Here is a 14,300-nt window from a genome sequence, read left to right as displayed (position 1 = left end):
TGGCACACTTGTTCTGTGGAAAGTGTGGTTCTGCTGCTGAGAGTGGTGTCTGATTTCAATCTTGCACAGATAAATATAAATAAAATAAAAATAAAGCACATCCAATGGCTGTCAGCCTCCATTTTGTAACTACACGGGACGTCCTGACGTCATCATGCAGCTGCTTCTGGAACATGTGAATGTGCAGAAAGCACCAACACAAAGAGGAAACTACAAAACTGGAGGAAAAAGAGATTCAATTGGCCCTGTCTTSATAGAATKSAAAGATTTGGGCTCATTTTGTTTTTYACTGAATGAGTCTGAGTTTGACACGAGCRAGGTGTGCRAGGTTTGAAGATGAAGCACTTTGGGAACACGACAAATGAGCTCACATTATCAGTTTTGAATGAAAAATCWAATTTGAATCGAATCCTGACCCCAAAAATCWGAATCGAATTGTGAGAGAGTAAAAGATTCCCACCCCTAATTAAAAGGAAACAACACTTTGAATCAGTGACCTGTACACCAACTGCAGTGTTTGCTTACATTAAACCTCCTTGGAGACGCTGTCTTTTTTATGAATACAGTCAGCACTGGGCTGAAAGGTCAACTTGGTGTCAATTATTGTTCAGAGGTATTTAAATTCAGTCACCTGCATCACTTCCTACCCTTTTATGACAGAAAGCCTGAATACAGGTCTGGTGCTAGCTGTTCTCAATCTTTCTCCCAGACAAAACTCCTTGGTTTTACTAAAATTAAATCCAAAAAGGGCTACAAAACAAAAACCATTGGACTTCTATTCTGAAGCTGGAGACATWTTGCTTCCCACCCAGGAGGTTTTCAACAATTGTTTTTGTTTTTAACTTCTTTAGGAATTATCATGACCTGGGTGACTGAGAATCTTCAGCAGCATAATAACATTAAGGTCCAGAAAACTGTCACCAAACCAGGCAGAGTTGGTCTATGAGCTGGGGGTACGAGGGGCTATCAGTGTTTTTCAGACYAGCCACTAGGGTCATGTCATCAGAATACCTAATGTGTAGTAATAGTCTTTGCTGTCTTGTCACAACTTATTTGTGTATAAATAGAATAAGAGTGGAGATAACACACAACYCTGTGGAACAACAGTGTTCAGAACCCTGCAGTCAGATAGTGTTATTGGTACGATTTGTTCTGGTCTTTCCCTYAGAAACTCTCRGATCCAAAACACAAGATGGCTGCTGACATTTAGATCACACAAGAGTTTTAAAAAGAATACATGGCTGAGCTATATTAAAAGCTAATGAAAAGTCCACGAATAATACATGGAAGACATGGAATAGTCCATGCCTTCCTGTTATCTAAATGATTATGGACCTTATTCAGAAGGAAAAGAAYGGCATCCTCCACCTCTTGGTTAGTCCTATAGGCAAATTTCATGCTTTTATATTATACATGCTTTTATTTTGTGGATTTGAAGCTGCTTGTAATATACAGCAACAAAATCAAAACAATACAATATCAAGGTTTAATGACTTTAAAAGGCAAGTCCAGGAATTACAGACTTGGAAGGATGCTTGAAGCGGAATAACATGGAGAAATCCCTGAACATCCCTGAAATTTCAGAAGGCGCCTCGATGCTGAGGTACGTGGAAAACATGATTATGATAAAGCTGGGTGACAGTGTGGACCTGGGCACCGAAAAAAACCCAGGACCTTCAGCAACAACAAAAAATATAATTATGAACAAGGTGGTTTTATCTTGAAAAGAACAGACTTACAACATGGCTCCTGGGTTGTGCAGCACCGAACTTCCTGCTGGCTTGAAATTCTAAAAAGAAACAGAGAGAAAACAATCCTACATCAGTCAGAAGTTCTGATTCATGCAGAGTCAGAGGACGTTATGTGTTCTTACCTTGGTGGTGTTTGGAGGTAGAACATGCAGCTGGTAAACAGTCAGACACAGTTTGCTTAAATTGATGTAAAAGTTCACCATCACATCACCAGGCATGGGAGGAGTAAACATTTTCTGGAGATCAAATAACAAACAAAGAAGAAAAATACACAACATCAAAGAAAACATATCAAATATGCTGAGTGCTGAATGATTTATCTGAAATTTACTGAACAAGATAAAACTGAGTTGTTAATGTTAAGAGAAAAATGGTGGTTCAATTTCCAACTATTTAACAATTTTATAAAAACACCCCCCACACACACCTAAAAAAAGGCGTACAGAAAAACACAAATTTCACAAAAACCTATTTTATTAAATGAAGCTGAGACATAAAACCCATTTCCTCATATTGATATTGTACTAGTAAGTTACTGTACTGTAAGTTATATTATTGTCATTCCACATTTGTACACATTTCAAAACTGAGTACAAAAAAAATCTCTGAGGGTTGTCTGAGCATGGCTGAGTATGGCAGAATGACATAAATGACAGGACAGTGGGTTTTTCTGTCTTTAAAAAAATGTACAATGCATAAAATATCGTCTATAAGAGGGCAAATATGCCTAAAAGTAATAAAAACACATCCGATACATGGACAACCCGACACATTAAAGATCAAGATGAGCAGATTTTGTGAAAAATGCCAAAAATTAATTGTCCAAAAGTCGTCAGGGGCCTCATGTAAGAGTGTGCAGCTTTCGTAGTGAAAGTTTGCAGAGGGTCCAAAAATCATATTTATCAACGTAACTATGCAYGTTTCTGTTCTTTCCTTCATACGTCCCAATGAACCTGGAACTGTGTGCACATCAGGCACCTCTTATGACTCCTACATGTGACTCTCTTTTTCTACACAATCAAAGCAATTTTTATGTAGAAAATTTGTAATTTTACAGAATGCAAGTCAAAGACGCTTCTAAATAAGGGAGTGGACATAAAATGGCATGGACAAAGAGGAGTGACTGTGTGTGTGGAGCTGAGGTCAGAGCAGAGCACACCTGCAGAAGGAACGAACAGGTTGAATGGTCATACATACAGGTGGGAGTAAAAAGGACAGCTGCCCATGAGCTCTGATTCAGTAATATTAGACTCCACTTACTGTACATGAATTACATACTTTTATTGTAAATATTAAGTAAACTGGGGATCAGGGTTACAGCAAATCTGCCAGCAGCAAACTGAAGTATTTCCAAGTTTAATAAAATCCTTACTGTGAACACAGAGGCACTCAGAGATGTAAAGAAATTAGAAACATGTTTATTAACTAGTTGATGTCAACAAACAAGTTGCTGGCATCAGCCTTCTTGAAAGGCTATGGTTGCAAGAAACTCCAGAGTGGTGAGGACTTGAACTATCAGTAATGTCCAGCCAGTGGGTTTGCATTAAGTGAAGATSCAGAGCTGGTAATTGTGTACAACCAAATTTGCGTGTTGTGCCAGGGTGTGGTGGGTCAATATTTGCCAAGTAGGAGAAGAGCAGCCTGGGCGTTTCAAACACTTTCAGCACTTTTTTTCTATTTTGAAAAATCACACCAGCCTTGTCCTCCTAGCACCCCACAACCAGCATGAACTTCTGAATCCTAGATCTTATGATAATTTGCTTTTAGTTGTCCCTAGGTCCAGGTTGGTCCACATATGTTTCTAATGATCATTGTTGTTGTAATACTTCAGAACTCTAATTCTTGTAGATATAAAAGACAACAGTTTGGAAATGCAGTAGGGATGCAAACAATTAATCGGCTTACGATTAATTGTCGAATAATGGTTTATTAGATTAAAATTTCTTCCATCCAATTAATTGAAAACATCAGTTTAAACCTTATTTCAATGTGGTTTTGACTTCATCCAGCAGAGGGCGCTGCTACTCTCAGCCTGGCCTTATGCTGCGTTCCAGTAGTCCTGGGAAGTGGTAATGTCCCCGTTCCCATTGGCAGATCGTTACTGGAACGCCCCCTCCAGTGGTAATATTCCACTTGTACAGTGGAAGAAATTAAACTGTCCCCAGTTTTGATTTCAAGATGGCAGATACTCGCAGCTTTAGAAAGTGAACTCCATATTTTTTACTGTTAATTATCTTTCTTAATTTTTTGTGCATGTTTAATCACTCAGACAAGTAGTTTGTTTTCTGTGCAATACTGTACATATTAAAATCAATGTTTATTTGCATGACGTACRTAGTAGAGCTCTCTTTTTGTCATTGTTTATATTGTAGCAGTGTTGTAACTAGGTTAGCGGCAGCAATTCAATCGCCTGTCGGCTAACTGTAATACAGTTTCATATGGTTTAAAGATATGGTATATTGGGAAATGACGTCACTACCATTTACCAGTTCCGGGAATACGATGTAAATGGAACGCAGCATTACTTTACCCCGGGCCAGTTGAGCTTAGCAGAGAGCAGCCTTGATGTGGGCAACGTCGTAATTAAACRTGCAAATCTTATTTAGTTTTATTTGCAACACAACAATAATAATGGACTACACCAAACTCAAAGAAAAAGTACCGAAGGCTGTACTGGACCATCCAGCAGTATGACGCTAAAAACAAGAGAGCAGGACCACAGAACGGTAAGCTAACTGTAGCTTCTTCTTGTGGAGTTTAACTTGTGAGAAAGAACAAAAACAAATAGTTACAATCGCTACAAATAATTCCCTTGAAGTTAATCTCATCTGTATGATGTAACCCAGCCAGTGAACCAATCAAATGAACAGTAACTGACCCTAAATCAGCCCACCCAGACAGAACCAGAGGGAATGTAAACAAAAAGTGCCAGTACTCATTTGTACGCTCACATCTTTCAGGGATATTTTATGTTTATAGTTTGTTTTTGAGTTAATCTTTATCTTAAATATTACCCTGTGTTTAAATGATAGATTTTCATCTTCAGGGTGGATTAAGTGTTTTACTTGATTTTTTTTCCAACTAGCAACCTAACAGATTCTTGTTTTGTTAAATTTTATAAATATGCCCAAGTTTAATGTGAGAGAAATCCACATTTTTCTGTTCATTCAGTCAGTGTTTATAACACAGCTGACACAATGAATTGTTAATACTGAACTTTTTTAATTTCGCATGTAAAAAATTAGCCCTTCATGTTATAAAAAACATTGAAGAAATGTCAAGTTTTTAAGAAAATAGCAGCTTATCAATTAATTGTTAGTCGATTAATAAGTTCAATCAACTTTAGATTAATYCATTAATCGATAACTTGCATCCCTAAAATGCAGATGTCAAAAAACTTCCTCGTAAAAGGAAAAACATTGATAAGGTAACCATGCTGTGGCTTCACCTTTCGTAGCTTCCTTAAAAGAAAAAAAAAGTTGCTTGCAAAGCTGTCGTATCAGTGCAATGTACGGAGGCACAGACAGTTTTCATCGTGCATCACACGCAGGCATGTCTTTCTATCTTTATGAGGACCACACACACACACACACACACACACACACACACACACACACACACACACATCTCTGTGCCCCTCTTTTCCCCCCCAAGTTTGGCGAGAGGTGGATGAGGAGCAGTGATGTCAAAAATGCTCTCGACTTGATCTGGCCTTAATTAAATTAAAACGACTACATGCCGTAAAATTCTTGGAGGGGTGGGTGGTCTCAATGGCGGTGGGGGTCCGCCCCCCTTGGTTAATGGTAGGGGAAACACTGTTTTCTGAAACCGTTTAAGAGGAAGCTGTTCAGAGCTCAACCGGATSTCATACTTTGCTTGTGTTTCATTCCCCAAAGGAAAGTTCATTTTCAGAGACTTGTAGAAGTGCAGCAMATCAGTTTAATAGTGGAATTCCTGAGTGATAGTGGTACTGTGTTAACAGTACTGTCTAGGAATATTTTAACTGTACTGTGTCAGCAATGTTCGYGTGCTTGTGTTATAGTGTACTCATGCTGGACCATACCATGAGACCACTGGTTGCAAGTTCTGGGAGTGTCAAAGAAGCCGGAGTGGTGAGACGGTTCCGTGCYCGTGTCAGCTGGAGCATCACAGCATCCATGAGCTGCAGCGTCAACAGAAACATGATGTTGTATTACTACCACAGTCAAAGAGAGGGATCTTAGCCACAAGTAGCTCTGTAATGACTAAATTAAGWTTTTAAACCCCTAAAGTCACCAACCTTATTAACCTCTGCCCCTGACTTGAATTGGTAGCTTTCATCGTGGCTGCATAGCAGCTGCAAAGCCTGATTCACATGATTCCTGGCATCCTGGATCTAAGGGACAAACAAGAGAAATTGTGAAACAAATACAGTGTGAAGACAGGTCTATATTCATTACAGTTCAAAATGTTTGTGACAACAATCATCCCAGGTTCATTCTAAAAAGAATAGAAATATCAAAAATATCCACAAAGAGCATCTTCTAGTAACACTACAGAATAAAACTAAAAACCTAGAAAACCTTGATGAAATGACAGCTATTTTTTTATTAGTCTTTTTGATAAATCCTGTATTTAGGGTTGGCCTTTGTATGTGTTGGTATTTGATATTGCAGCAAAAACCTCTGTGTGCTACTGCTRTATGTATATTACAGCTCGTGCGTCGCGCTGTCCATGGCCATAACAGAAACGATGACTATGGTAAAAACAGAGGCGGGGACTGTGTGTGTGTATACACACAGATACATGCATTTTATATATTCACAATGACTGGTGAAAAAACAGCAAGATCATAAACACACAGTGCTCTCCAAAACCCGAAGCAATATTTGTTGCTTACAGACCTTTTTATCCGCCCAGAGAGCYAACAACAGTAATCATCACCTCTGTCTACTCTATATCCCACCAAATGCTAACATTAGCTTCGCTCTTAAATGTCTACACAACATAGTCGACAGACAGCAGAAAATCCACCCTGACAGAGTTCATATCATTGCTGGAGATTTTAACAAAGCATGCTTAAGGTCTGTGCTCCTTGGACCGGAGCATAATCAAACAGCAGAAACTCCAGGGTTTCACTGACTCCACCCTATCCTACATCAGACAGGGGCTTAGGGTTGTACAGACAGGGTTGCAATAGACAAGAACATCTGGGTTTACCCAAACTGGAAGCCCTGGATGACCAGCGAAGTCCAGGCGCTCCTGAAAGCTCACAAAGCATCCTTCAGTTCGGGGGACCAGGTCCAGMACAGAGTAGCCAGAGCAGACCTGAGGAGGGGAATCAAAGCTGCCAAGGCAGCCTACAAAAGGAGGGTCATCTGGCTGACAACAATCCATGTCAGGTGTGGCAGGGCCTGTAACCCWGCTGCGACCCTCACTGTCTAAATTATTTCTTTACCCACTTTGAGTCAACCTCACCTCATACAGCCACACTGCCTCCACTGCCACATGTCACACGAGCCCTTTCAATATCCAGCAAGTTAAAACCAGAACGGAAATATTCTTATTGTACATTATCTGCTTGCATATTCCCATCCATACATTTCATWCAACTTGTTTTATCCACATATCATCTAGTACCATCAGTGGCCATTCCAGAGTATATCTAGGTCAGTGAGCACAGCAACCAGACGTGTGCCTGTAATTTGAATACAACATTCGCATAACTTAAATGACTTTGAACTGTGAAAAAAAAAACAGCACGCTGGAAAATAATTGTAGTCACAGAGAGAATGTGCAAACTGCGTGAAAAACGAAAGCCAATCCACAGCTAAATYCAGCAAAACAATAGCCAGTAAATCAAAATGTGTAATTTTCTCTGGGGTTGAGGCTGTATGATGCATGGCACTAAAGATAATCCTCACAGCATAGGCTTCTCATCAAAATAGTAGATTACAGTACCTGCTGCAGTTTCCACTGCTTGTCTTCTCTGAACTGAAAGTGTAGGACCTGGCTGCTCTTTGCAATCTTCAGGTTAATGTCCTGTTGAAAAAAGCAAAACATTAAAATATGCTGTTCACCCAAAATCATTTTCTTTTCCCAAGAGGGATTTAATGATAACAGACTCACAGCTTGTGTCAAAGCCTCYCCCTGCAGTGTCAGCACCCCCTTCACCTGATCCATGCTGCAGAATCAAAAATCACATTTTTATTTCAAACTCACTGCAGGAATGAGAGGTCACACAGTACACAAGACCATTTAGAGCAAAGCAAAGTTAACAAAACTTGATATTCAGTGGCAAACATGGACTTCTGTAATAGTCATGACTTGTCCATGACAAACATCATGTTTAAACATAAGGGTGTCCAGAAGTGCACAYAGCACCAGGAYGCCCTAGGCTGCAGATCAAGGATAGACTTTTTAGTGGTGTCGACTGATCTGCAGCTGTATGATTTAAATCACCACGTGGTGGTGAGTTGGATCAGGTGGTGGCTGTCAAACTGAAGCAGGGAAAGCCCAGCCCTCTGTGTATCTTAACCAGTGATCTATCCTTGTGTGGTACAGTTTTTCATTTTTCTTTTGAAAAGGTAGTGCGACCCCTGCTGGTTGCTGCATGACTTGATCATCTGTTTCCCCATGTTTTTGTCATGTGTGTCTTCTTGAATTGGTGTTCTTGAATGTAATTTCATTGTACTCTGTACAATGACAATRAAGGCATCATCATCATCATCTTGTCAGGTGGTGGAAGGAATATTTTGAGCACTCTCAATCCTAACAAYAGGGGTTCCAAGGAGGAAGCTGAGTTTGAGGACATTAGGATAGGTCCGCCCATAAACAGGGCTGAGGCTGAGCAGTGGAAGGGCACAAGGAGTGGATGAGATCCATACTGGGTTCCTAAAGACAACAGGATCAGTTTTACTAGATTAGTGGTGGTTCCCATTTTCAYAAATGCAAACGGAAGTGTGTGTTCCAATTAGGGCTGCCACGATTAGTCGATTAATCGACGACTAATCGATTATTAAAATAATTGATGACTAATTTAATAATCGATTAATCGTTTTTTTTTTTTTGTTCTTTACTTTGTTTTTCTCTCCAAACTGCTTTGACACCTTCCACTGCCGCATCTGCCTTTCTGTCCTTGACACACATGCACAGTAGTGGTAACTGGGGTAGGCCGTGGATGTCACAAAACCTACAGACAGGCTCTGGTATCATGGCTACCCAGCAACGGAGCTCAAAAGTGTGGGATCATTTTAAGAAAATAAAGAGAAACCTGTGCAATGCAATTTCTGCAAGGCAGAATGTGCCTTCCACAGCAATTATTTTTTGTTAGCATATAGCTAAAATCCAATGATGGTTATATAACAGCAGCTGCATTCTGGCGCGATAAGCTGTATGTTTTATATTCAATTAACGTATGATCCAATTAGTCGACTAATCGAAAAAATAATCAATGATTAATCGACTATAAAAATAATCATTTGTGGCAACTCTAGTTCCAATTACAAGGGAATCGCAATCCTCAGCCTCCATTGTAAGGTCTTTTCAGGGGTGCTGGAGAAGAGAGTCCGGTTGATGGTCGAACCTCCAATTCAGGCAGAACAATGGGGTTCTTGTCCTGGCCAGGGAACACTGGGCCGGCTTCTAATTCATGCAAGGGTCCTTGAGTGGGCATGAGAGTTTACAGTCTAAATTTATTTTGTGAAATTGGAGAAAGCATTTAATGGCATTATCTTGACATGATTTCCAGCTCTTACTAGAATTAGTTTTAAAAAATTGTTAACTACAAAGAGGATAACTAAAGTAAGTTTTGTTAAGATCGATATGAGGCAGATGTGTGACATAGACACATACAGACAACATAGACAGTCACACTAAATGCGTTGCACTCTATATCAGCCCTGCTGAATTCTGCTCCAGGCCTCTGTTGGTTCCATACTGCCTGATTCACTTCTGAATGCTTACATCTGAGTGGGAAGTGGCCAGCTCCATGTGTGGTTTCTGAATGACCAGAGGGAATTCAAAGACAGAATGGTCTTTGCTGCCATTTTCCAGAGCCATCTTGTGAATGTGGCTTATGTATCCTGGTTGGTCTTAGCCTGGCCCTTGCCTTCCTATGCAGTTCCGCAAAGCGAAGGACAAGGGTCTGGTTTTAACCAGGCTAGGTTGACTTGGGAACATCTTGGAATCTTCCCAGAAGAGTTAGACGAGGTGGCTGTGGGAAGAGATGTCTGCTCTAGCTGCTACTCACATAAGCCGACTCAAGAACAAGTGGCAGATAATGAATGGTTAAAGGAACAGAACACAGCAGTGACTGCTTTAAACTCTGCTTGTCTGACTGAATGTGATTTCAGTTAACAGAATTAGCTTTGTATTTTATTGAGGTTTTGTTCTGTAGTGTTACACCCACTTCACCTCACCGCATCTCACCACTGGTTGACCTTTGACCCCCTGAGGTCAAAGCTCTCCTCTCCCAGACTGAACTGTTTCAGCTCTCGCTGAGAGCTATGAAAAGATAAAAGCTTTCCTTTGCCTTTCCTTTCTTCTGAGAAAGAAACATGTTCTCAAGAAATTCGCTATTTGTTGATAAAAACAAAATAAAATAAGCATGTCTGTTGCTGTTTCTCAAACATGTTTAATTCCAATGTTTCAATCCTTTAACATATGTCTGACTTTTGTCTTTATTTTTAAAGGGCTCTCTAATAATAGTTGCATTTTGTTTTGAACATGTTTAGAAATTTATGAGTCAATGATAACAGAATATATTTTAATCAATGCTTATATTTTATCTTTTAATTTCTTCTGTTTTTAATAAGCATTACTCAATCATTTTTAATAGTCTATTAGTCAATGTTCATAATTAATAGTTAGTTAATTAGAATATTAATCTAATGTTCTTAAGAGTTTAGTTACTTCTGCTAAGAGAATGTTTGTGTGCTGTTACTGCTGATGTGGGTCCATACAGACACACACACACACACACACACACACACACACACACACACACACACACACATGGTTCTCATGAGAGCCTTCACCATACACTTGCACCTGCGAGATAACACCACACTCCTATGATCTTCTTTGAGAACACAGCGCTTCGCTGTGCGTCTTTAAAAGCTCCTCTTGCTTCCTGTTCGTCAGCCAGTCTGTGTCTTCGCCCTGCTGGGTCGAGGCGCTGGTCGTCTCCAGCTTCCTTGCTTTTTCTGTACTGGAAAATAGCTACATTTTCCAGTTTCTTTTTGTGGCATATTTTTCTATTCAATTTTACAAGGAAACATCCTCTCTGATTGGAATATAACTTTTGCTTTGGGCTGCTCTGAGCCTGAAACCTGGAGACATCATCCCTCGCTGTGAGTTTTTTTCAAAGTTCCTGACGAGCTCGGTTTTGAACCGCTACTGCCACGTTGCTGACAACTCCGAGTCCATGAAAAGCGGCCTGCTGCATCCATTCGGCTGACCAAGAAAGGCCGCGGTGTGGCTGTACAATGAGTCGACACCAGAGCTGAAGTCTTGTCTCGTTTGATGTTAAGATGTAGATRTCACCCCCAATAAAAATCAAGATTATGATTTTAATTAAGAGTGTACCCCCCTAAGTTTGAAACAGCCCACAATTACCAAAATAATTCAACCACCAAAATACACACAGAAAACACACGAAGAGTCGTAATTTTATTTTGGCCAGTTAAAACTAACTGACTTTTATTAGAGGATTATGTGTGAATTATTTTGGAAACTGTGGGCTGTTTCGAACCTAGGGGGTACACTCAATTAAAATCATAATCTTGATTTTTATTGGGGGTGATATCTACAGTTCTATAAACAATCTGAAATGAGTCAGAAAAAGAAAATCCCTTTTTGTTCCTTGCCAATAAAGGCAAAACTGTGATAATGACTGATAATGTCTGCATGTATTCATTTGTCTGTATTGTTGGCAGAATAACTCATAAAGGAGTGGACATACTTAAAAGGGATCCACGATTAGTTGTAACATTAAACTTTATTTGATAAACATTTATTTTAGCTGTAGAATAAAGACTGTAAAAATACTGTGGACTGTTTAGTTTTGTAAATTTATTTAAATATATTTTAACACGGATGGAGCCATTTTATTTACACACAAAGCATTCTGGGTAAACGATGACATCAACTAGGTCCTCGGTGCGAGGCTGCTAGCGAGCTATATCCACCCTGAAGGTTAATCTTGGACAATATCTGATGATTGGCTCTTTTAAATGAAACCAGAGAGYGTTGACAGAGAGGAGAAGGTAGAAATGACTCAGCCTGTAACTGAAAATATGGATGGAGGACAACAGAGCTGCTTCATGGAAGAAGAACCTCAGCTTAGCCTGTTAGCCTTAGCGCTAGCCCTCACACTATATTGCCTTATATGTATTAGCTCAGTGCTAGTGCGACAAACTAACAAGCTAAACTGAGGTCCTCCATCCATATTTTCAGTTACAGCCCGAGTCATTTTTTGTGTTCCCCTCTCTGTCATGTGGATGGAGGACCTCAGTGACGAGAGGAGAATGTGTAGCGCTGAGCTAATACATATATATGGTGATAGCATCGGGGCTAATGCTAAAGCTAACAGGCTAAGCTGAGGTTCTTCTTCCATGAAGCAGCTCTGTTGTCCTCCATCCATATTTTCAGTTACAGGCTGAGTCATTTCTACCTTCTCCTCTCTGTCAACGCCTCTGGTTTCATTTAAAAGAGTTGATCATCAGATATTGTCCAAGATTAACCTTCAGGGTGGATATAGCTCACTAGCAGCCTCGCACTGATGACCTAGTTGATGTCATCAATTTCCCAGAACGCTTTGTGTGTAAATAAAATGGCCCTGTCCGAGTCATATATTTTTAAACTTTTAGTTTAAAAATTACAAAAACTAAACAGCCTACAGTATTTTTACTGTCTTTATTTTACTGTTAAAGTATATGTTTATCGTATAAAGTCTAATGTTACAACTAATCGGGCATCCCTTTAAATGTAACGGTTAAGGTAATAATTACATGTATATCCACAACTGATTAAYTTTTGAAGTCAGTCACATTCAAATAGCTGCCACAACTATGCAAMCTAAGCATAGGAAAGAAATAGCTATAATATTTCAGCCAGTTTTACAGAAATCAAGCTAAAATCTGGTATGGATGCTGAGAATTAGACCCAAGTCGCAGTACGAGTGTTACACCTTGTGCAATACTTTTTACTCAAAATTTTGGCAATATTTGTTAGTGTCAGCTGTGAACCACTGCATGACTTTTGATGAAACTCTTAGAATACTCATTGAATCATTATATTTGGAGTCAACCCACCTGATGATTGCCGCCACAGCTAATCATCATTAACACACAAAAAATGTCTCTAACAGGTTTCAAGTGGTTTACAGACAAAGAGCTAAAGTTTGATGTGCTTGTAGCTCAGGGTGATTCCCACAGCATTCTTTGAGCACTAACACATCTCACAAGATCTCACCATATCCCATGAGATTGGGAGTACTGTCATTTTTAACATTTGACCAAAACAGATATAAYTCCATTCCTTCTCAGCACAAGATGATTTTTCTTTAAAACTCTAGCATGAAAGGTGGCAGATGACATGCAATCCTTCAGGTTATACTAGGGCTTTCTCTTTCTTTGTCTTTCTTTCTTTCTCTTTCTTTCTTTATAATGGGTTCAACAGAGTATAAAAGACTAATATAAAGAAGCATCCTTGATCTGAATTCTAGTAAATTACAATATAACGAACATGACCAAYACTGCACTGAGCATTTGGAAGACACTGTTATCTAACACAGAATCTGCTCACTTTATGCTACAACTTATGTTCACTAAGACACTACACTGAACTAAAGCTGAAAACCATGATGTGCTGGACTTACGTTGAGCTGCCGAGGATGAAGTTTTCCTGCTTGAGCTGGCTCTCCAGGCCTGGTGTCGGCATGCAGAAACGTCGAGAAGCCTCCTGTAACGAACGGAGCAAAACTTTATTTCAGATTTACTACTGATTGTTTCTGATCCATGGCATGATGCCTTACAGATCTGTACAGAAGCTTTCACCTTCAGGACATCCTGCAGCTGCTTCAGGACAGCATGGACTTCTTCYTTCAGCAACCAGTTGAACTCCTCCTCCTACCAAACAAGAAATACATACAGAGTATGCTAGCAACATTTGCAAAGAGATTTATGGTAAAACAAATGACTTCAATTAAAAGAGCTTTAAAATTCAATTCAAATTCAATTCAATTCAAAAATACTTTAATGATCCCAGAGGGAAATTAAAAGGATTAAAAGGATTTTTAAATGATACCAAGATCATGGATCTGAGTTAAAAATAAGAAAGCTGCAGTGTTTTAAAATTCTGGTAACTTTAATACTATCCTTGGCAAAACATTTCCGTTGCATGGAATATATATGTGCAGTTTATGTTGGTAAATTACTCCAGCATCCTACTCTGAGTCATACTCAAATGGTTATTAAGAAGGCTGAATAATATACCTGACTAGCAGCTAGAAACCAAATACTCAGTATACTGTATAAGACAAGCAAAAAACTGATATATTTTAAAACA

At 39.4% G+C, this 14,300-nt stretch overlaps 1 protein-coding gene across 1 annotated transcript in view; it reads right to left on the bottom strand.

The window, feature by feature from the left end:
* Positions 1–13,861, bottom strand: part of rogdi (rogdi atypical leucine zipper) — a gene marked incomplete at its 5' end in the record, with an annotated part of 19,697 nt that extends 5,836 nt beyond the window's left edge. Inside the window, 8 exon segments of the mRNA XM_014025581.1 lie at positions 1,740–1,789; positions 1,874–1,987; positions 5,815–5,913; positions 6,031–6,126; positions 7,692–7,772; positions 7,860–7,914; positions 13,612–13,694; positions 13,790–13,861. Coding sequence (XP_013881035.1) covers positions 1,740–1,789; positions 1,874–1,987; positions 5,815–5,913; positions 6,031–6,126; positions 7,692–7,772; positions 7,860–7,914; positions 13,612–13,694; positions 13,790–13,861 — 650 coding nt within the window.
* Between the last annotated feature and the right edge of the window lie 439 nt (positions 13,862–14,300).

The sequence above is a fragment of the Austrofundulus limnaeus genome, unplaced genomic scaffold, assembly GCF_001266775.1.
Source record: "Austrofundulus limnaeus strain Quisiro unplaced genomic scaffold, Austrofundulus_limnaeus-1.0 Scaffold486, whole genome shotgun sequence".
Taxonomy (NCBI): domain Eukaryota; kingdom Metazoa; phylum Chordata; class Actinopteri; order Cyprinodontiformes; family Rivulidae; genus Austrofundulus; species Austrofundulus limnaeus.
This window is presented reverse-complemented; position numbering and strand designations above follow the sequence as displayed.